At 46.8% G+C, this 22,476-nt stretch overlaps 1 protein-coding gene across 3 annotated transcripts; it reads right to left on the bottom strand.

Annotated features, from left to right (window-relative positions):
* Positions 1–14: 14 nt before the first annotated feature.
* On the bottom strand, positions 15–18,902 carry POU2AF1 (POU class 2 homeobox associating factor 1). 3 transcript variants are annotated; one of them, XM_090123609.1, is made up of 7 exons: positions 18,680–18,902; positions 13,149–13,422; positions 5,290–5,417; positions 4,845–4,887; positions 4,483–4,754; positions 3,057–3,328; positions 15–323 (listed from the first exon to the last, which is right to left on the bottom strand). In XM_090123609.1, the coding sequence occupies exons 2-7, from the start codon at positions 13,162–13,164 to the stop codon at positions 155–157; spliced, it is 900 nt and encodes a 299-aa protein (XP_089979735.1). In that variant the 5' UTR covers positions 13,165–13,422; positions 18,680–18,902; the 3' UTR covers positions 15–154. The 3 variants fall into 3 exon arrangements, with proteins under 3 accessions (XP_089979735.1, XP_031455710.1, XP_031455709.1); XM_031599850.2 differs by lacking the exons at positions 15–323; positions 18,680–18,902 and adding an exon at positions 1,161–2,239 and having other exon boundaries at positions 13,149–13,393; XM_031599849.2 differs by lacking the exons at positions 15–323; positions 18,680–18,902 and having other exon boundaries at positions 1,161–3,328; positions 13,149–13,393.
* Between the last annotated feature and the right edge of the window lie 3,574 nt (positions 18,903–22,476).

Below are 22,476 nucleotides of genomic sequence, written 5' to 3'. Positions count from 1 at the left end.
CACTTCCCAGCTCCTGCTGAGCTCTCCAGCCTTAATTCAGATGGCAAATTAAGAGCAGCACTTTCAGAATGCCAGAGCAAGGCACAGCACTGCTCAGAGCTACTCCTGCAGTAACAGAGAGGCTGAAGGGGGATTTTCCCAGCATCACTTGCTCTCAGCCACGCAGCTTTGCCCATCCCAAATGCTGCTGTTTGCAGGAGGAGGTGGTCAGCATTACCTTTCCTCTGTGTTCCTTGGCATCAAGTCTCCGCAGCTCCTTCATGCGCTCTGCAGCTGCCAACGTAAACGCCCTCATACCTTTAGCTGCATAAATATGTAGAATTCTAAGACAGTAAATAAAGACATCGATCACTGCTTGGCCATGGATCACCCTGGAAGCAAACAGTTTTACAGGGTAACAGCGCTGCTCTGGGGGTTTTATACCCAGAGTTCCCCCCAACTATGCCATAACCCCAAGGGCTTGAGATTCAGATAACCCATTTCCAGGAACTGGATTTCCTACCTCAACATAACTGCTGCTTTCCCAATCCCTCAGCACCCCGAGTTTTGCCATGCTGGCTCCTTTCCATCAGCACTTTCCCTCGGGTGAGCTTGACACTTGTGCCACGATGTACCAAAGTCCCCCACAAACTCAGCACTGGGGCTCCCACTGGTTTGGGGTCACACAGCCCTGCATGCCATGGTAGCATAAAACCTTGGCACAAGGCAACCCTAGCAGCCCCATTTGCTCCTCTCCAGACAGCAACATTCAACACTTCTTAGTCATAAATCAGTGGGCAGTCGCTTCTTCCCCCAGGTGATTTTGTACCCCAGAGCCACAGCTTGCAATTTTAGGAAGTAGAAATGCAACTTCACGGCTGGTCTGGTTTGCAGTCAAGCTCAGCATGAGCTGTGAGTGCACACCATGCATCCCCATGGTTACCAATAGCAGATAACTGTGATCAAACCAACACCCAAACAGCAGCAGTGCTTGTGTCAGCGAGCAAGCAGTGCTCCCAGCCCACATTTGGACCACAGAGATCCTCTTTAGCCTGCCTCAATGTGCAAAACTAGCAGAAAGCCCAACAGCTCCTTGGGCTCTGGGCTGTAATCATGGGCTGACTGCTAACCCAGCGCTGGGTTATACTTCTGTGTAGGAAATAAAACACTCTAGGCATATGGAAGTTACTGTAGATCTTTATTGGAGAATAATTTGTCTTTTTCTAACCAGAACAACCCAGAAAGAAATTCTGAAGTAGTTCATCTTTGGTATCCACACACAGAATTTACATACATCGAAGTGAAAGGAATTAAAATGCAATCTTAGCAACCACAGGTTTGGTTCACACACCTATTATCCCAGTTTTACTGAATGATTCTGTACTCATAAAACTGGAGTAAGCAGTGGTGAACCAAACTCCTTCTAATTAATTTCTTTGCTGGGTTTTTCTGCAAATGTAAGCCACTAATTTCAATGCGCCTGGACTTCTGCTATTTTCAAGTGACTTTATGATCACTTACATGATCTATTGCTCGTGTCTTCTAGATTTGTGAATATTAAACAATGAAATATGCTTTGAAAGTCCTCAAGACTTTTGCTCTGATCTTGCAAACCTCACTCAGGCATACAACATTAAGGTTACTTGAAATATTGCCTGGGTGGCAACTGGAGTGCTGGGCACCAGGCAGTCATCAGTGCAATAAATTACTTTGCATAATCTCACAAGTACTGAATTCAGCTAAGGATCCTGGGCTTCAGAAAGCAGAAAAACCCAGAGAAATTGTGTTCACCAGCCAAGAGCCCCCAGGTTTTTTTTAAGGAAATGATAAACAAAAATCAGAAGGGGGTACATCTCCTGCAAGTATGTTTGTGGCATGGTACTCCTGAACATCAACAACAATATTTACAGTGGCATCAGAGGAAAAGGTAAAGCTACTCATTGTCTGGGAAAGAAAACCAGAAAGCCATAAAGAGAATGTGTGCACCTGTGAGCTTGGGAAACTACAGCGCAGAGGAACTTTCCATAACAGCAAGGCACAAGAGAGGTCACTAAGGTTCCCTGGCTCAGCACACCAACAACTTCATACTCAAATGCTACAGAAGAAATGAAAGTATTGCCAGCTAATGGTCACAAGTTTCTTGTTAGGCTGAAGTCCAGATTTTGGAAGACCCTGTCTTCTCAATGATTTGCTGATATGGGGCCATGTTGTGCAATCCTGACTCAGGCAAAACTCTCGGTGACGTCAGTGGGACCAGGATCTGTCCATTGGTAGAACACGCAGCATTACCAGCCAGCCACAGAACCAGCCCCCCATCTCCAAGATGAAAATTCAGAGTCCAAAAAACACTCTGTTGATGAAAGACCACGACTGCAAAGCACTGTCCTTCAATACCTACACATCTGTCTGACAGGGACAGATAAGGTGAGAGCTTTGAGTTTCACCTTCACGTGAAATCAGAGGTTTCACCCAGGCCACTTTGCATTGCTCTGTGCACAGGGACACCCAACTGCACTGTCATGCAGTTCAACTGTGTTGACTTTTCATCTTTGGACTGATGCACCCATTTGCACCAATAGAACAAATGTACCTTCTACATTTTCTTGTTTTCCAAAGGGGTGGTTCAATTTTGATAAGTACCAATGCAGGCCCCCAAACATTCTCTAGCGGCATAAACAGCTCTACAGACAGAGCAAAGACATACACAAGGCATTAGCTCTAGAAAGCAGTCCTACTGGAAAGGTCTTGCCAACACTTAGAGGCGAGGGCACCCTCACCAAACACTGCAGTTGGCCGTGGCTACACTACGGTTTGTCCATTTCAGGCTGTGAGATGAAAGTCACCTCGTGCTGAGGCTGTAACAGCACAGACATTGGGTGCTGGGCCCCAGGACAAAGCAAGTTTCACTCAGCACTCAGCCACGGTGTGCTGGAAGTGGACAATAAAACCCCAAGTCAACTCTGGGCTGGGTTTCCTCTGTACTCAATGCTCATGGTGGAGCATTAAGTATACAAGGACCGGACCCAAGATGTGCAACTTAAAGCCCTTCAACAGAGAGAGCGTGGTTTAACACATACGTATCATTGTCTTCATCTTCTAGAAGCAGCTTCTCTATGGGCAGCGTGCCGATGACCCTCCTGGCATCTTCCAGCTCCTGCGGGGCTGGCTCAGGGATGGAGATGGGCAGGGGCACAAATTGTGGCGTGGGGAGCGTGGAAGAGGCCGGCTGGTACTGCAGGGTAGGGGCTGGCAGTGCTGAGAGGGGCTGTGCCCACGGGAAGTAGGTGATGGGTGGCTGCTGCTCCGTCACCTCCAGCTGGGGCACCACGGCCGGGGTGCTGCTTCGGGGCTGGTGGGAAGGAGAGACATTCAACAGAATAAAAAAACCATTGGGCATTGGGTGGGGCGTGGGGAGGACGGGAAATGAGGGGAAGGATGCTCAGTCTCACTTTGAACATCCCTTTTCCTGTCTCTCTGGGGAAGCTTTACACCCAAGGTGACAGTTTTCCCACGCTGCTCCCATGAGAGCAGTGGCTGTGGGTGTCCCAGGTGCTCGCGGGCAGTAGCTTGTGCTCATGACGAGTTCCCTTCAGCTTTCTGTTCCTACTCCCACCCTCGCTGCAAGGCCATGAAACAGCTTTGCTCTGCGCTGAATGCTGCCTTCTTTGGCAGCATTTTTTTACCAAGCCATTTTCCTGGCATGTCCGGTAGGTGTTTCCTAGAATTCCCTTCACTTCTGTTTTTTTTTTTTTTTTTTCCAAATATTTGGAATTAAATAGTGAAGAATCCCATGAAGACTGCACAGACCTCTGAAGGGACAGCTTCCTTCCTATCCCTGAAGGCACTCAGGGTCAAGTGGGATGGGGCCCTGGGCAGCCTGAACCACTGGGCACTGCCCGTGGCAGAGGGTTGGAACTGGGTGATCTTTGAGTTCCCCTCCAATCTGAGCCATTCTATGATTCTTGATCTGACAACAGTGTTTATGGACCATGGAATAAATCCACTCAGAACTACAGCTTTCTCAGCTACTGCAAATCCAAGATGAAGAACCCCTACTCCAGTTGGAACATATGACAACAGTAAGCTGAACACTCCCCATTAATGTTCCTGAGCTGCAAACAATACTCCCTGACAATAAATAACTGTCCACAGAGCCAAACAAACTCAAGGCAATGGCAGCCCTGTTGCTGACGTGGTGGGAGATGACTCATTTCTCAGGACAGCAGCAAGAACAGGCTGTATCAATAACATGAAAAGTGCTGAAGGAGTGTGGAGAGCTGGAGAAATGGCAGAGGAGTCTCCAATTTCAAAGCAACTTCAAAGCTCTCCAATGCTCAGCATAGTACAGAAGGGGCTACGCTATGAGAACTACATGCAAGAATGAGCTGCATGATAATAATCAAATTATGTGAGTTATAACCTGCACTCCCCATTGACGCTTTCTGGAAGGTGGGGAATTTGCCATCATTTATACTTTTTTATACATTTATATCTTTGACTTACCGTGAAATTGGTGATCAGTGGCTGAGAAGCATAAGTCAGTACAGACGAAGGTCCAACCAACGTGTAACTGGGACACATAGGCTGGATGTACATGTCTGCAGTGTAAGGACAGCTGGCTGCTTCGTGGGACACGTAGTCGGGGTAAGTGGTCCACTGAGTCAGAGGCTGCAGGGATGAGGGAGAAGGCTGGGAGAGCCAGCTGGAACACAGTGCTCCTTCCTCCGCGCCGGGCAGTGCAGGGGCAGCAGCATCTACATCAATGCACGGCTGGCCTGGAAGATAGGAGGGGATCACAGCTCAGTTCTGCATGGCTTTCCCTGCAGCAGGGCTGAGAAACATGTAGAAAATCAAGGAAATATTACCCATTGGTGTGTAGGAAGGGAGCGGCTGGTGGGGCAAAACAACCTAGAAAAGAGAAGAAAAATATCCAAGGGTTAATACCACAGGCAGCTCCCTCCTTCCATTCAGCCAAATCAATGGCGGCTGAAGCTGCCCAGAACTATAAAGGCAAAAATGTATTTATTTCATAGAATGTGTCGGGTTGGAAGGAACCTTTAAGATCATACACTTCCAACCCAATTGCTACAGGCAGGGACAACTCCCAGGTTGCTCAAAACATGGTCTTCACTTACATCTAATTTATATATTGCATTTAAAATATATTTCACAGTATCTCCAGGTAACAAGAGGTTCCGCTATCTCTGAACACTCAGGTGATACAAAGATTTCTCTCATTGCATAAAGCAGTGCCGGGGCCTCTCAGCTACCCAACCAAGCTTTGCTCCTGCATTTCTTTTTTCCTCCTACCGTTGTGGCTGCTGCTGCAGTGGCATTGTGAACATTTCCCCGTTTCCTTTTCAAGAGCTCCTTCACTGGCTCTTTGACACGGACCCCTTGGTAGGGGCGAGGCTGCGGCTGTTGTTCTGAAGCAGAAGCTGTAAAAAAAAAAAAAAACAAACAACAAAGGGACAGGTGGTGTTTATTGTCTTTTCTTGCCCCTGTTTTCCTGCAGAACACTCCTACATGATGTGCTTTCCCTTTGGTCTATCTGCTTCCTGTTGCTCCTGTGCCACAGGTGTGCAGTGCAGTGATTTACGAAACCTGGAGGGCAAATGGGTCCGAGTGAACCTGCAGGCTGGTTGATGAGATATTCGAGAGAAATATGTTATGGTTTAAATATGTTATTTAAAAGCAAGCTGCAAATAGAACCAAACATGAAGAGCATCCCCATTTGGACAGCCATTGCAGCCATCGCTCATTGGACACGTGTGCCCCATGGCTTTTGGAAGCAGGAAGGGAGAGCTCAGCAAGGTAAATGATGACATGACAAGAGCAGAGAAAACACCATTCTTCATCAGCAGATATTATCACCCAACATTACACAATGTCACTGGAAGCAGTTTAGAGCAGGAGACCACGGGATAGCAAAGCTCAGGAAGGCCCCGTGTTTTCAGAAGCACTGAGAGCAAGACTTGCTGCCTGCCCCTTCGATCTGTGAGTGTGTCAGTTGGTAAGTTCCCATTTCTGAGCATTGCAGTTGGCTTTATGAAGAAGCCCAGCTGGATATCCAGCTCAAATCATCCCTGAAAAGCACCATCCCAGTAGCGATTCAGATTTATGATCTGTGCTTTGCACTGCAGAACAAAATGAAAAACTGAGTCTAAAATTACAAGAGAACCTCAAAAATAGCTTTTCTGCTTGGACGCCTTTTAAAAATGAAATCCTTATTTTTCCTCAGCTTTGCAATACCAACAGTTTGCTCTTTCAGCCCCACCACATACCATTTAATCACAAAATCTTCAGAGGCCATTATACATACTTCTGGCAGCAGATAACACCACAGTTATGCGTGGAACTGCTCTCTTTGTTTGTTACCCTTATGCATATAGGGAAAATTCCATGCTTTGGAGCAATAGCTGAAGGAGAGGTGATTTCTCAGCCTTTGCCTAATGTGTACTTGCTCTCTCTGACCATTCCTTGTGGAACTTCAAAGCAGGTTGCCTGCATTCTCATACCTCCTGTGGCTTTGGAGGTGCAGTCAGCAAAGGGAATGAAGATCACTTCGTTTAATACAGCTCTGCTTTTACAATGTAATTGGCATTAATTTCTCTGAACACTAACTAAAGGCAGTGCCACACAGCGCTGTGCTGCGGGCTGCACTGATAACTCTGAAAACGAGCTGAATACAGGACAGGTCTGAAACGAAACCCATCCCAAAGGTGCTTCTTGCTCTTGCATGACATTTATTTGGAAGCGATGCATTGCTGCCTTACTAAGAACGTCTCAGAATTGGGTGTTGCTGCTGTTTATGGTGAGCAAAACCATCGGCTCTGCCAAAGCCAGCATGCTGTAGGGTGGCACGAGGGGCAGAAAATCCCTCCTGGCAATGCCCAATCCACACTGCCCTCACAGCTTCTCCCTGCAGGTCTGGGTGGGGAAGGATGGCAGTTTCTGGCTCCAGGTTTGGGGGATGGGAGAGAAGAAATTTACTGTAAAAGCTGACAAATATACCTATTCACAGTTTCCGGTGTAAGCAGAGTAACCAAAAAAAAAAAAAAAAGATAAGAAATAAAACCAAAGTCTGCATGACATATTTCGGTTCCCCCCAAGCTGACCTCCAGAAATAAAAATAATGCTAGCACAGCTGCTTTTCCACTGCTCAAGTGTGCACCATGTCTGAGCAGCACAGAAAAAATAGAGCAAACTGAGCTTGGTCCTCAGCGTGCAATTCCTCATAAAGCAAAATAACGTGATCCTTTACAAGTATTTTGGGAAATAAAGACCACTAAGTATCCTTATGAAGAACGTAGCTGGATTGAGCGCTCTCCAGCCTCATCTATCAGGGTTGCCTTAATGAACTATCAAGGCTACCTTGAACTCACACTTAATAAAGACTGTTACACTGAGCTGCAATGCACCAACAAACCCCAAACAAATAAAGAACAGCATCACCTGTATTTTGGTGCTCAAGTGTGCACAGCACAACAGCCATACATCCTTCTTACCAGTCACTAGGTCCCAGTTTGCAGCTGTTTGCTGAAGCAGTACAAAGCATTGGGAGCGTAGAGAGAAGAGAGGGAACCTGACCCAGCCAGTAGGATTGGCCATAGTTTTTGTGTGCAAACTTATTTGAGCTCATTGCAACGCTTTGGTCAGGCTGCCTTACAAAACCAAGCTCCTTTCATCAATGTTATCACTCATTGCATTTGCTGATTGCTGAGAAAAGCCTGGCATGAACCCCAAACCCTTCGGAGCAATCTCTCCAAGTGGATGGAGAGCACCAAACGGTACCAAACACAGCACTCCCTGCAGTGCTATGCATCAGAGACAACAGCAAAAAGCCCGTAGAGGTGTTGGATTGAAGGCTGCTCTGCCATTCAGCTTGTTGAGATTGCAGAGAAGCAAACGACACGCTTGCCACTGCTTCACAAGGTTCCCTTTCTCTGTGCTCATTGATAAGCTATCAACCAGCCAGTGGAACCAGAGCAAACATTTTGCTCTTTCCTTCCAATGTAATAAAAAAAATTGAAAAGAAATACAATAGAAATCTTTTTCTTATTTACATTAACACCAAAAAGCAAACGGTTCCTCTTGGATAACAAGAAAAAATTGCGTTTTACTTAACAAACCACTGACATTTGGCCTTCGGTCTTGAAAATTCCATAGGGCAGCTGCTGACACCACTGTGGTGTGCAGTGAGCTTTGGTGAATAAAAAGTTCAAAAGAAAGGGGAGAAAAATAAGGTGTAGCTTTGGATACGCTGCTTGGATGCTTTGACTCTAATTCAAATCTTTTTACATTAAAAAACCAATGTCCACTGAGGAATACTGAAGCAAGAGACCAAACGTTGCATTACGTTTGCCTGCATTTTGTATGCAATTCAAACTCAGATTCCTCAAAATGCTTTTCAGAAGTATTCAGTCTGGTAGCATTGGTTCGTAGCTGTTGCTGCTTGGAAACGAGTCGTGATCAAAGCAGACTGACTTATTTCTACCAAAATTTTAGGGAATTGTGTTGGCTGGTAGGCACTGGCTGGTAGGCACTGGGAGTCATGACCAACAGACCATTCTTTGGCTGACAAACAGCGCACGTAGCATTGCTGAATAAACCATGAAGAAACTCCAAACGTAGCATTTCCCCACACTGCCTTTGGTCATTGCCCACTTTGTCATCTCATCAGCGGTCTCTCCATTTGAAATGATGTTAAAGGGCCACGGTGTTGGCGTGGTGTGTCCATTTGGAGGCCTGAAGGCACCCTGTGCTTCTGACACATCCCAAATCTCCTGTGAGGTGTTGCCATTCTTTTATAAGACAGCCCTGAGCAAGAGAACTGGACGAGAGCAGGTTATTTCCTATACCACTTGTCACGCTGAGGGTGTGTATCTCAATCAGGATTTAGTTAAATGCAAAGTGCTAAGCAAACATCTTGGGCAGAGAATCTGCTGTACAATAAACAGAAAAACTCAGAGCAAGAGCAAAGGAGACAAGCGATGGTTCATTGCTCAGCATAAGGAAATGAACTCGGGAGGGTCCTTAGTGTAATTAAATCAATAGACTAAATATTTCACTTGCTTACCAACAACTCAGTGCAGTATTTGGTCTCTTTCTGCTCAGTTGCTTAGCACTACAACTACCCAACGGAGTGAAACAGATTAGTGCCACAGTACTATATTTCACAATTATGCCCAGTCCCTTTGTTTTTGGGTGTTTATGTACAGCTGGAAGATGGCCAAGCACCAAAGCAACCTTGGGTTCCAGCAGATCCATGTGCCATCATACCCTGCCTGCATCCTTCCTGTGTGCTCCTGCACACTGCCCTTGCAGGAAAGGTCTCCTCCACACCTCTAGGAGATGTAAAGAAGTGGAAGCCATGGGAGCATTTTGCAGAACCTGTGTTCTGCTCCAGCACAGGGAGATGGCTGCATTGGCCGTGCAGTGGTGAGGGCTGCCAAAAATTATCTGTTTCAGAATAAGAGAACTCCTGGTACAAAGGGGAAGCTGAGATAGACAGAAAGTGGCTTAACCATAAGTCTCACCCGCACGTCCCAATTCCTCCCAGCCCAGAATACTCTTTCCATTTTAGTAATGCAAGCTTTCCATTTAATTGCCGATGTGGTCATTCATAGAGCCCGACACCTGCTTCGTAAAGCATGGATGGGCTCAACTTTCGTGCTATCCATCTTTCCCAGTGGGGTTTTACCAAAATTAAGACTCACAAGATGCGACATATTGCAGTTTCACCTCTCGGTCTCATTATCTGATACTTTCAGAAAGGCGGTATAGAGCCCACATCTGTTGAGGGCAGAAAAGGCTTCAGGGGCTTAAAAAGCATTTGGGAAGAGGTTTGCAAAGGTGAAGATTCACATCTCTCTGTTGCACGGGAATCCTGCCTTACCTGCACCAGTCCCACAAGACTTGAGTAGGAGTTGAGTGTCCAAAGCTTTCTGACCTCACCAAAAACACCACGTCAATGTGAAACGCTTGCCGAATTGCAACCTGCTCGCATACCCTCTCATAACAGAAGTAATTTGCATGAGAAGTATGTTCATTTTGTCATCAAAATACAACATGGAGTTGCTATCTGCATACAGACACGTAAGAGGAAAGGTGCCGCGCAATAGAAATTTCCCATCCCGCTGAGCGGCCGGCTCCCATCCAGCAGAATCCTGCCAAAAGCTGGGAAGCCCCTACAGTCACTTTGCTCCTGCCGTGGGAGGGGATGCTTTCAGGCTGTGCCTTTTGCTCAGCGGAAGCTCTGGGCCCCATTCCTGCACAGAAGCTCCCGCAGGGTCACGGCACAGTGCGCATCTCCAGCCATGCGAGACTCCCCAGAGGACGAGGGCCTCTGGTCACCACAGGGCTGAGGGCTGCCCTGTCCCTGTAGGGCTTTCTGCTGAAAGGTCCTCTGCAGAACCAGGGAACTGCTGTTCAGAAGCGCTCACAAGAAATGCCCTCTGGTGAGGTGACACCTATTCAAATCACTTCATCGCTCTTCGATTTTCAGTTTGTTTTGATATTTGCTTGTTTTGGTTTTGTTTATTTCATGGCTGGGGTAGAATATGGGGATGATACCATTCCTATTGAAACCTCCTATTGTGCTAAAAACCCATACTGAGGCATCCTGATTGAGGAGGCTGCCAGGAGTTCTGTGCAGCCTCCTTTCATCCAGGTACGGATGAAGCAAACATTTCTGCCTCTACCTTTGCATTCCAGCTGGCACTGCCCTGAGCTCAATTGCAAACGTAGCTGTGAAAAGCCAGTGTTAGAGTGGATGTAAGGAAGAAGGTTTGGCACTGAGGCATTGGCACAGGTTGCCCAGAGAGGTGGTGGTGCCCCGTCCCTGCAGACAGCCAAGGTCAGGCTGGACTGACTGTGAGCACTGCTGGAGCTGTGGGTGTCCCTGTGCACTGCAGGGAGGCACCAGGTGGCCTTTGAGGCTCCCTTGCAACCCAAACCATCCTACGATTATAAGTCTGAATAGTACTCAAAGCTGCTTTCTAACTCGAGAACCATCAGGAAAGGGCAACAGGCAGTGAATGGATCCAGGAGTGGGACAGAGCAACAGCCCACAGAAAGTTGCTGTACAGCAGCTGTGCAGCACACAGAGCTGGACTTACTGATGGCTTTGTGACTTGCACGAGGACACTGGGACATCCATGTGGTCACAGGTGCTTTGAGCCAGATGGTGCAGGAAACACGAGCCCACAGCTGGTCACACTGGCAGAGGACAGTGGGACTAAATGGGGACTCACAGAACTGTCGCAAAGTCTGACTTCCACTGAAATCATTGAGACCCAACACCACGCTCAGCAATACATGGAGAGTCAGCACAGAGAAGGTAAATGCACCCCAGCTGCCATCAGAGCACTGCTCATGGCTGCACCTGAAGCCAAAGTGATTCATCGCTGCAGTGCAACAGGAAAGAAGCAGGATAACAGCATAACATTGAAAAAATGATCCGATATTTAGGTTTAGCAAAAAAGCCAAAGGCCTCTGAGGCTGAGGAACCCCAGCCATGCCATAGCACAACCAACACCAACAGCAATCAGGCAGCAATCTGCCCTCAACTCCTTCCAAGTCTCAATTAACACAATGCCAGGCTGACCAGCCCAGGAGCAGAGGGAAGCCTGGCTGCTCCATCTGCTGCAAGAGAAGCCAAATGCAGGCAGTTGCTGTCTTTCAGAACAGCAGGGAGCATTGCTACAATGGGAGAGTCCAGTCTTTGGGAGCTTAGATGCATGGGGGGGACGCAGGGATGGGCAGAAATGGTGTTGGCTGGAATCTCCCAGTGGGGAGATGGATGACACTGAAACATGCGTTTTGATCTCCTCTGCTGCAGGCTTGCAATTCCTGCTTACCTGTGAAAGCACTGCATGTGTCAAAGAAACAACGTATGGGGAAAACACCTTATCAGTTGCCAGTTTGGTTCTACCTACAACATAGCTTGTTAGTAATGCTTTGTCATTGCAGTAAAAAAAAAAAAAAAAAAAAAAAAAAAGAAGTAATAATAAAAAGAAGATTGATAGGCTTCTCAGATGGAAGATAACATCTGACCCTTGCAGCATGTTTCACATCATATACCTACTGGTTCTGAAAACAGCACGAGATCATCGGAAACAAGGTGTGTTACCATAGAGTCCCGCTTGCTGCTGACTACTCATCACACAAACTGAAACACCACGATGTAAGCAGCCAGGGCTTCTTACTTCAGGACTTAAAGTTTGCACAGTGTAATTTCACAAACACACATTTGAGCTTCCAAAGTTCCCGAGCGAAAAGAGTAACAGAAGCTCTTAGCAGGGAGAACAGAATTAAATGTTAACAAGTTCAGACAGACGCGGGCATCGTAAACCCATCTCCGTATAACCTACAGGCTGCAATGTCAAAGAGAATAAGACTGGTCTTAGTTCCATGTTAAGACATTAAGAAAGAAGCTTCTTTCAGTCAGATACATTATATTATGATTCCAGGCTAAAGGACGGCATCGCACGGTGCCAAGGATGGAGAAATGAGCGCAGCCATAGCATCATAGAATGGCTTGTGTTGGAGGGGACCTCAAAGCCCACCCAGCCCCAGCCCTCTGCCATGGGCCACTATGTCAGGCTGCCCAGGGCCCCATCCAACCTACAGATCCGCACAGTGAGAATGAAAGAGCTGCAGAAGCAGAGCAAACACCTACCTGCATTGGGATCGGCAAATTATCTGAGCAAAGGTGGGCCAAGAGTAGTGAAATTATCTTGAAAACAAGAAAACTGATTTCCTGTAAACTCATAACCGTATTGCCTTCGCTCCTTATCTTTATTATTAGTTGAAGAAAAAAAAAGTACATATCAAAAAAGACACAGAAATAAGCTTTCTCACAGGTTTCACTTTTAAAAAGGAAAATTCTCTGGTATGTAACCACCGTAACCTTTGATATAATACCTGCATCCTGTTATTGTTTTTATGAATCATAGTCTTCCACTTGATTCATAGTGATGAATGCCAACAAAGCAGCAATGCTGCCCTGTCTGATATCCCTGCTGGAAAATCAGCATCACGTTTCTCATTTGTCTCTCCTCAGAGCGCATCTCTTCCTCAGCATCTCTCCCGTGCTATGCTAACCCTCACTTATCCAACACCTCTTCTATCAGATACGAAAACAAAGGCAACCAGAGCTCACTTACATTTTTGCCAGTGCATGTTGAGTGGTGGGACGGAGCCTTTTGTGTCTTGGCTGAAGGACAGTCGGGCTCTTTAAGAGCCAACGTGGGTTTGACTCCCTTTCGGGGGACGCGATCACTGAGTGTCAGGATGTTTCTTTCAGCTTTTTAAAAGCCCCATGTTCCCGCTGAACTCTGTGATGTCATCACATCCTCCAACCACAACTACTTCTATATTTTCCCTTGCTCTGTGTTGTTCTTCATGACGCTAAAAAGTTCCTCCAAGACCAAATGCGCTCTGGAAGATATTAAGCATCAAGCAGCACGTGAGATCACCGAGATCCATTTAAACAAACCACTGAGCCTGGAACCTGCCTCTCGTGGGGCTTTTGATGGAGATTTGCAAAAACGGGGTCACACAGCAGAAAAACAAATGGGGTTTTTAACAAGGCGTTGACCAGGCATTGTGGATGACCTGAGCTCATGTCCAGTGACCATCCTGTTGCAATCGTGGGCTCCAAACACTCAACCAGACCAAACCAACACACGCTCCGTGTCTGTGGGGCCCTTTAAATGCTCACAACTTTTAAAACACAAAACTGGAGTGTTCGCCCCTGCCTTATGAGAATCTCAACTCCCTGGGGCCGCTAAATTTGAACTTGTGAGGAAACACCTGTAAACACTTCAAGCCTCATTAAACGAGGACGTCCTTCATTTAAAAAAGAAACCTCTCTTTTTTCTGTTTTGTTTTTATCGAAATACAGCACTTCCTACAAAGGAAGAGCTGGCCCTTCCAAAGAGCTTTGCAGAGATGAAGGAAGGCTGACAGACTGCCATAGGAGTTCAGCTACGTTCTGAACATTAATCATAACAACACTGTTGTGTCTGACCTATTCATACCACTGCATGAATGTGTCCTCTTTAACAACTTGGGATTGCCAATAAAAGAACAAGATGGGGTCTGGTCTTTGTTTTTGACCACGAGTATATCAAAGGGATTTCAGCCCTTCACATATGGCCAATGTGTCTTGGGAGGGAGGTTCATGCTGCAAAACATTTCGCAGTGTAACATCAGTACGTGTTCCATGAAACAAAAAACAACAAACAGAAAAAAAAACCCGATGGACTTGACAGAGCAGAGATCACAGAATCACCAAGGTTGGAAAAGACCACCAAGACCAACCAGCCCAACCATCCACCAATACAACCCCACCAACCCATGTCTGTTAGTACCACACCTCAATGTTTCTTGAACACAAGAGCTCTGCCCAAGAAACCCCACAAAGAAACAACCTCCAAACCAAGCAATGACACAAAGGAGACCACGCAGCTCCACACTGCTGCTCTCAGCAATAGGCCCCCACCTCCCGAGCATTGTTCTGCCACGCTTTGCATATCTGCATTCATTCTTACTACCAGCTGCACGCTGTGATATCCTCTCTGCTGTCAAAGTGCTTAGTAATAGCAGGCATGCTGTGAGCTAACAGCACGCAGACGGACAGGGGAGGGCTCAGCTCACAGCCCTGTGCTGCTGGATGAGCAGAAGGACAACCTCCTTCAGTGCCACTCATTTGCACCAATGCTGGGAGAATACGTGGACTCTCCTATCTCTGGTATGGTAACTATTGGATTTCTCCCCAGAATAATGCAATTATAGGATTACCAAAAAAAAGGAAAAGGAAAAGGAAAAGGAAAAGGAAAAGGAAAAGGAAAAGGAAAAGGAAAAGGAAAAGGAAAAGGAAAAGGAAAAGGAAAAGGAAAAGGAAAAAGGAAAAAGGAAAAAGGAAAAGGAAAAGGAAAAGGAAAAGGAAAAAGGAAAAAGGAAAAAGGAAAAAGGAAAAAGGAAAAGGAAAAAGAAACCCCTTCAGTGTATAGAATTAAACTTCTATTTTTCTAACAATGCAAAACCTCTACCTCGCAAATGATGTTCTTCAAATATCAGTGCTTGGTTTGATTTATTCATTTATCTGAAGTAAATTCAGATTTACTTCAGGCTCACAGTGCAGGGCAATATCAGGAAGCAGTGGTAGAAGCTAAGGGCATTCGGCTTGAGTCAGTGCGTGAGAAGACAGTGATCACAACCAGGAGATGGACTCAGCAATCCTCCCAGGTCTCTTCCAACATGAGACACTCTATGATTCCATAACTGTGCTCTGCTGCAGTTTTCTTTTGGAAACATCCGACTTCTGCCACCACAAAGCTGCTGGGAAGCAACACGGCCAGTGAAGGCCTCCAGCAGGTCTCTGCCACGAATGGGTCCTCTATTTTTAAATGTGAGAACACACCCTGTGTACATCTGCAGAAGCACCGCCTGAGACTCGTACACAGCAGACTGCCAGTGCATGCAAAGGCGGATCGCACACGGCGTGGTCCTGTGCTGACACCCAGATCCAGCATCTCACATTAAACCACGTGTAGCTGTACCTAGGAATGCTGAGGGTGACATGGAATTACTCAGGATTCAGCTGTTTTTAAGGTCTTTGCATCGGTACTTTACGAACGTGAAACCAGTTAAAGTCTGGTGATAAATACCTAAAATGAGGAAGTTGCAAAAAAGGGCATAGATATCCACAGATAAAACAACTGGCAGCACTTTGGTGGCTGACAATCACCCGTTTTCATTTATACCCACAGTCAGTAAGCTTTTGATATTCGTTCCCATGCCTCCCAATCCCACCTTGACCAGTTCACCATCAAAGCAATAAGCTCAATGTCTTGGAGCCAGTGAGACCCCTGCTAGCATGGAGCATCTCTGCCCCAAGTCTGGGTGAGATTTCTCTCATTCCTGGTGGCTACACATTGAGTCGTGTCCACAGACCAAAAGGTTCAAAGACAACACAGTTCTGCCACAATTCTGGAAGTACAAACAAAATAGAATCATAGAATCATCACAGAATGGCTTTGGTTGGAGGAGACTTCCATCTCCTGGCCATCAACTGCCCCCCACCAGTTCAGGCTGCCCAGAGCCCCCATCCCACCTGGCCTTGAGTGCCTGCAGGGATGGGGATGTTGCTGGGGAAGCCTCCATAACAGTAAGTTTGACAATCTGATCCCAAGCTTTACCTTGCAGCTTATGAATTAGGCACTCCCTCCCCCTTATCTCCTTATTATTGCCTCATTCCCAAGACAGCAGTTGAGCTCATAAATAATTTTCTCCCCAAAAGTGGATTAATGCTGTTGACAGATGCCCTTTTATATATATATATTTTAACATGTGTCAATATTAGTGCTTTAATCCTGCCATACAGTGTCAGAAGTATGAATACACAAACAGCAGTCTGGTATTTCAGAAAGCTCTGCGGTCTGCAAGCACAAACATTTGTCTTTGGGGATACAATAATGAACTTAATAAGAGGATCTCTATCTCATAGCTCTGAATGAGTTTAAAAGACAACCACACTTAAGCCAAGGTTCCTTCTGAAATTTCCTCCATCATCCATCAGGAGAGGGAAAGGAGATTGAGAAGCTGAGTCTCACTGGAGGCAATATCATCTGCCTGAACCAGGGTAGGTATTTCAGACTGCAAATTCTGTATCTCACATCTTTGTTCTATTCCATGACATTGTGTGTGAGAATACAGAAAGACAATCCAGGACAGAAGTCCAAAGAGAGGCCAGGATCCATCCTAGTAAAATGATGTAAGTCGTATCACCCAACCTGGGAGCATCCCCACCTCTGGGAGCTCCTGCAAAGAACACCTGCAAACCCTCAAAACCCGTGTTGGGAATGCAAAAGGTGACTTCAGTCAATGAGACCAACCCCCCAAAAAAGTCAGAAATGAAAAATAAAAGAAAGTTTCCCATTTTCAGCAGAAACTCTGAGGTTTACCAGGACAGCGTGAGTCACAGCAGGAGGGAGATCACAAACAACCCAAGCAGGGCCGGAGAGACCTGGGGTGAATTTGGTGTTAAATCTTATCAAAACCCTGTGGGAAATGCCAGAGTTTACTCTATGCCCCACATTGGGAAGGCTTAAAAGAAATGACAGACATGATTTCTGACGTCCTGATCCCACACAGCATCACCAACATCTTCGTGTGTCACAGATCCAGAGAAACAAACACGAAGATGCTCTTATTTTGCTGAAACCTGTTGTCAGTACTCAGACGTTTGGTTGGTTTTCCCTGGGAATGCTGCCCAGCCACGCACAGTGTCACCCCCTCATTAAGTGCATCCTTCAAACAGCCTCTGAGCACCCCATGGGGCTGCTGTGTCTCTGTTCATTGCCAGGGAGTTGGACTAAGTGATATTTGAGGGTCCCTTCCAACTCAAATGATTCTGTGAACATCACCAATTTCTTATGGTACTATAAATAACAGTAAAGCAGCTATAGTACAATGAGCTCCACCTAAAGAAGTTCCGTAATATTTTTATTTTTCTACGTGAGCCTCACACCTCCCACTTGGCCCTCTGAAACGAGCTCTGATTCATACCTCAGTTTTAATAAGGAACAAATGAGGCATCCTCCATACCCAGTTGGCAGCAGCATTAAGCCCTGGGGCAGTGTAAAGCACCGTCACCCTCATGACCTCTCACACAAGCTGAGGATCTGAACCTGGGACATTCCACTTCCACTCCATGGTTGCTGCATGTATTTTTGCACATTCAGAAACTGTAGGATGGTTGGGGTTGGAAGGGAGCCTCAAAGGCTGCCTGGTGCCTCCCTGCAGTGCACAGGGACACCCACAGCTCCAGCAGTGCTCACAGCCCCTCCAGCCTGACCTTGGCTGTCTGCAGGGACGGGGCACCACCGCCTCTCTGGGCAACCTGTGCCAGTGCCAAACCTTCCTTACATCCACTCTAAATCTCCCCTCTTTGAGTTTGAAAACATTTCTCATTCATCCTACTGAGTGCCCCATACTGCTCACACCCAACGTCAGACACAGAGGACAGAAGAAAGCCCTCAGAGCCTCTGCACGCAGGTGACTCTATTCCCCCAGTGTCCTCAAGAGCATTCTGAGTTCAAGGCTAGGAATCATATTAAAAATAAATTTAAAAGTCGAGCCAACGCAAATTTGCTAACAGACTTCTCCAAGCTTGACTTGCAAGCTGCTTGCAGCAGGCACAGCACTCGCCTGTCCCTGCCTCTCCCTTCCTGCTCCTCACTCACACGTTCAGGTGTTTGTCTGCAGATGAGTTGCAGTCACGTTGAGCTTAAAAGTTTCCGGCGCTGAGTCAGGCAGTGGGAACGACAGCAGCCAACACTCTGAGCTCGTGTGATGCAAGCCAACTGTGGTCAGAGTTTGTCCTCTTGGTAGAGGACAAAGAGCAGCGATGGTCCTATGGGCACAGTGCACCGATGCACAGAGAAATGCTCGCTTTGCAGCAAGAAAAGGGAAGGAGCAAGGCACCTTTTAACTTTCCCACCTACAGTAAGTAGCAGCAGCCCTGAGGTCCTGCTGGCTTTCAGGGTTTGTGCACCAACGTGAAGAAAACCACCCATCCTCACACAGATCCACCCCCCAAAATCAACCTGAAAATGGGCAGAAATCTGAAGATCTCAAATGATTCACCGAGGGAAAAGTACAAGCAAGAATACCATTGCATGTTACTCACATGGGTCGCATGACTGGCTCTGGAAGCTGCAGGGTGAGGCTGCGAGGAAGGACGGGGTTTCTGCAGCTACGAAGGCAGTGCAGCAGAAGGGCTCGTTCCATTGGAGTCCCAGCACAGTGGTCCTGCATAACAGCCAGAAACACAGTGAGGGCTTGGGTCCCTTTCCCGAGTCTCCTGCAACAGCATTTCTTTACAGGAACATGTAATTAACAACCTCACTTTCCTCTCACTGAAGCAAAACTGAAGCTCTGCAGATGAACAAGGAAGGCTTTGTGTAATGTGAAAACAGTGATACTTCTTATGACCAATACTCGCCATTTGTAAAGCTGTTCTCACTCAAAATTTGCCTAACTGTTGACACGGATTTCAGATGAAACTCGCTTTCTGAGAGCCTCTCATTTGACTGGATTGCAAGTCCTAGAAAGGCATCGTGCTTTGAGCTCACACGGTGCAAGTAACACCCAAACACAACAACCAACAGCTCAAAAAGCTGTATCCAACCAAGCCATGAGCCCAAACTTGGTAGAGCAAACCAGAGGCTTCACCACCTCTTTTGCCACTGAGATATTGGCCCAGGCTTGCCACAGTTTTCAAACCAACAGCTTTGAGCTGGTGGTTGATATTCTGCCACCTGCAGATCAGCCCTTGTGCCAAAATCACACCGTGGGGCTGCCTCTAGCTGGTTCATTCTGAGCCTGAGCCCTGCCCCTGTCACCAAGGCAAAAACTTGAGCTCAAATTGTGTCACAAGGAAAGTCAAACCGCCGGTGTGTGGCCTCTCTCTGAGCACATTTGACTCTGGAGTTTCATCGAAAAACAGGACTCAGCAGCTCCACAGCATCCTCACCCCTGAAACCCGCAGTGTTCAGCTGCAGAGGAGTGGGCAGAGGGCTGCAGGGAACAATGGGATCACGGCAAGATGTGAATCTGCACAGAAGTCCCCACTGCATCGTTCAGCACATACTTTTCTGTGGCAGCACCTGGGAAAGCCCCAGGCAAGGTGCAATCCACCTGCAGATCCCACCCCAGCTCACTAAGGAGATTGACCCTGCCTGGTTTAGGGGAGCCATTAGGAAGTCTAAGGAAAAATAACTGGAGAAGTTTTGTAGGGGGGGTTTCCTATCCACGTCCCCCGTAGATTGGTGTCTGGCTCAGTTCCATACCGTGCTTTTGAACAGGCTTTTTTCCCCATCTTATTCGGCCTTTGGCTGTGCTGTTTTCCTTGGGAGCTCCTATCAGGGCTTAATTACACCTTTAATAATCGAGTTAATAATTCATTGGCAAAATTTCCCCCTCTTCTTTGCTGACTGCTAGTTTTGTAGAAGGCCTTTCAAGCCTGTCTCCACTTGACTAACTGAAAGCAACACTTATCAGCCTGTTCTCATCATCAAAGCACAGATGGAGCTGTGTCACCTGCCTCCAGAGACACCGATGGGACAGAATCATAGAACGGCTTAGGCTGGAAACACTGATCCACTCTGTGAGCATTGAACCCAGTTTAGACAAGGAGATGGGTTACATCTTCCTTTGGCCCTTGTGCTTAAGAGAGGCTGCAAGCTTTACAAACTGATTTTATACCCACATGAAGGAAAAAGAAAAAAACTAAACACGTCCCCAGCTCTGGTTCCTGGTCGGGCCACACTGGGGGTCAGTTTGCAAAGCAGCACTGTGGGGTTCAGAGGGAGAATCTGTGCTTGTTCTGAACAGAAAGAATGGGGAAACCAAAAGCAAACTCAAAAAAAGATAAACCACCCAGCCAAAACAGCACCTGGACTAAAAGGCAGAATTCAAAGCTTGATAAAGTGGAAGCATCGTTGCCTGCCATAAAGACGTGCACACTGCTGGCAGCTCTGTGCTGGGAGGGAAGCGACGAACGCTGGCTGTGGTCAGCAGGAACAGAAGGAATGGCACTTTCTGGCTGGAATCAGCCTGTAGCAGAGAGGCTGGAACTAGATGATGTTAAAGGTCCCTTCCAACTCAAACCATCCTGTGATTCTATGATCTGAGAGGCCCCTTCCAACTCAAGCCATTCTATGACTCTATGGTCACTGCCACTGGAGCAACAAGCAGAGTCTGTTCTAAAGTGAAACGGTACTCTGGGATTGGCTGCTGGAATTCTTCCTGCACCCTGCAGGACCTGCATTTGGGTACGAAAGGAGAATCCCACTGCCACAGCTGATGGTGGCACACGCTGCGTCCCCTCTGTCACCCATCTGCTGGGCGAAGCTGCCACCTGCCGGCCCTCACCCACACCCTCCATCCAACCCTCATCAAAATGGAGATCTGAAAGCACAGCTGATGTCCAAACACATCAGCATGAGCCATGGGAGCAACACGCCAGCAGCACCCAATGGCGGGTTGAAGGAGAAATGCTCAATCCAGACGTTGGCATTTAAAACACAGCACTGACAGCTGTCTGAACATCAATGCCACCTAATTCTGAGTGCAGAATTATGGGTTCCTTCCATTCCAGATGCATGAGACGTGTTTATTAGTACTGTCTGTACCCTGGGAACAGAGGGACTTTCCTTAGTCCCTCCAACAGCCTTATCTTTTCTTCCAGTGAGCAAAATCCTCACTGTGCAATATTCTATTGCATGAAATGCAGGTGCAGAAACCAGCCCTTACTTCTCATGAAATACTGACAGCTGCACTTGAGTTTCCAGTTGACCCTCTCCATCATTTCTCATTCACTTACCAGTCATTGGTTTTGCACTCAATACTTATACAACTTATGTCCCACACTATTTCACTTCACCGTGCTCTGAGCCAGGCACAGATCCATGCTGAATGTTGGCCATGAGAGCAACTCAGCCCTCAGGAACCCTCACCCAAAACAGCAGGATTCACATAGAGCAGAGAATCACCAATTGTGGGACTCTCCTCCTTCTGTCTCCCTCTGCTCTGCAGTGCATCAGACCTCATGGCAAGAATACAAGAAAAGGCAAAACATGCTGTCACAAGTGGAAATAACAGCTGCATTCACTAAAACTCTCGGGTTTTTCTTCGAAACTCCATGCATTTGGGTCACTGTAGAGCTCCATGTCCAATAGAGATAGCTGACCTCAAGCAGCACGCAGATACCCTTATTCCTCATTGGATTATGTCCACTTCTGCACCCAAAACCAAACATTACACCAAATATGAAGAGTCCATTGTGGTTTTGTTGCTTTTTTTTTTCTTTTTCTTTTTTCTCCAGACTAGACCAGGCCAGGTGATTTCCAAAGAAAGAATTTTAAGTCTCTTTTATGTTTACAGAAGGGTTGAATTTTCATACCGCGCGGTTTGGATTACACATTAAACTGTTATAATCATTTCTCCCCTTACAATTGTGGAGCTGAGAGCACACAGCCTGGGTCCCTTGGAGTTTAAGTGCATCGCCCAGCAGCGTGCCAAGCCAGGTGAATAAATTCAGAGCTTTCAGGACAAGGGCTGCCAATGGCAGACATGAAGGCTATGGGAAACACTCAGCCATAGATCACACTTTCTATGCCTGTCTTCCTCCCCACTCCTGGCCAAAACCTCGAGCAGCGACAAGAGGTGAAAATTTAGCTCTCCTTCCAACACCCCATTTTCCCATTTATCTCCAGCAAAACCCCTGACAAGAAAAAGCACAGAAATTTGCTGGAATCAGAGTGAAGTATGAACTTCGTATACTTGGAACGGAATGAATTTTCTCAGCCTTTTGAAGTCACTGCCTCAGCACAGGGCACGAACCTGCACTGTGCCAGAGGTCCTTAAGGTTCCCCAGTACTTGCCTAATATTTTCTGTTTTATCTGATAACATCAGAGAAAAAT

This window comes from Phasianus colchicus, chromosome 23, assembly GCF_987193195.1.
Source record: "Phasianus colchicus chromosome 23, bPhaCol1.hap1.1, whole genome shotgun sequence".
In the NCBI taxonomy this organism is placed as follows: Eukaryota; Metazoa; Chordata; class Aves; order Galliformes; family Phasianidae; genus Phasianus; species Phasianus colchicus.
Note: the sequence above shows the minus strand (reverse complement) of the source record. Positions and strands in the feature narration are given on the sequence as shown.

Excerpts from the sequence above, each read along its gene's own strand:
- POU2AF1 (XM_090123609.1), bottom strand. Across the intron at positions 4,888-5,289 it reads CTGCAGCAGCAGCCACAACG|GTTGTTTTGCCCCACCAGCC; the intron begins GTAGGAGGAAAA and ends TCTCTTTTCTAG. Across the intron at positions 4,755-4,844 it reads CCCTTCCTACACACCAATGG|GCCAGCCGTGCATTGATGTA; the intron begins GTAATATTTCCT and ends CCTATCTTCCAG.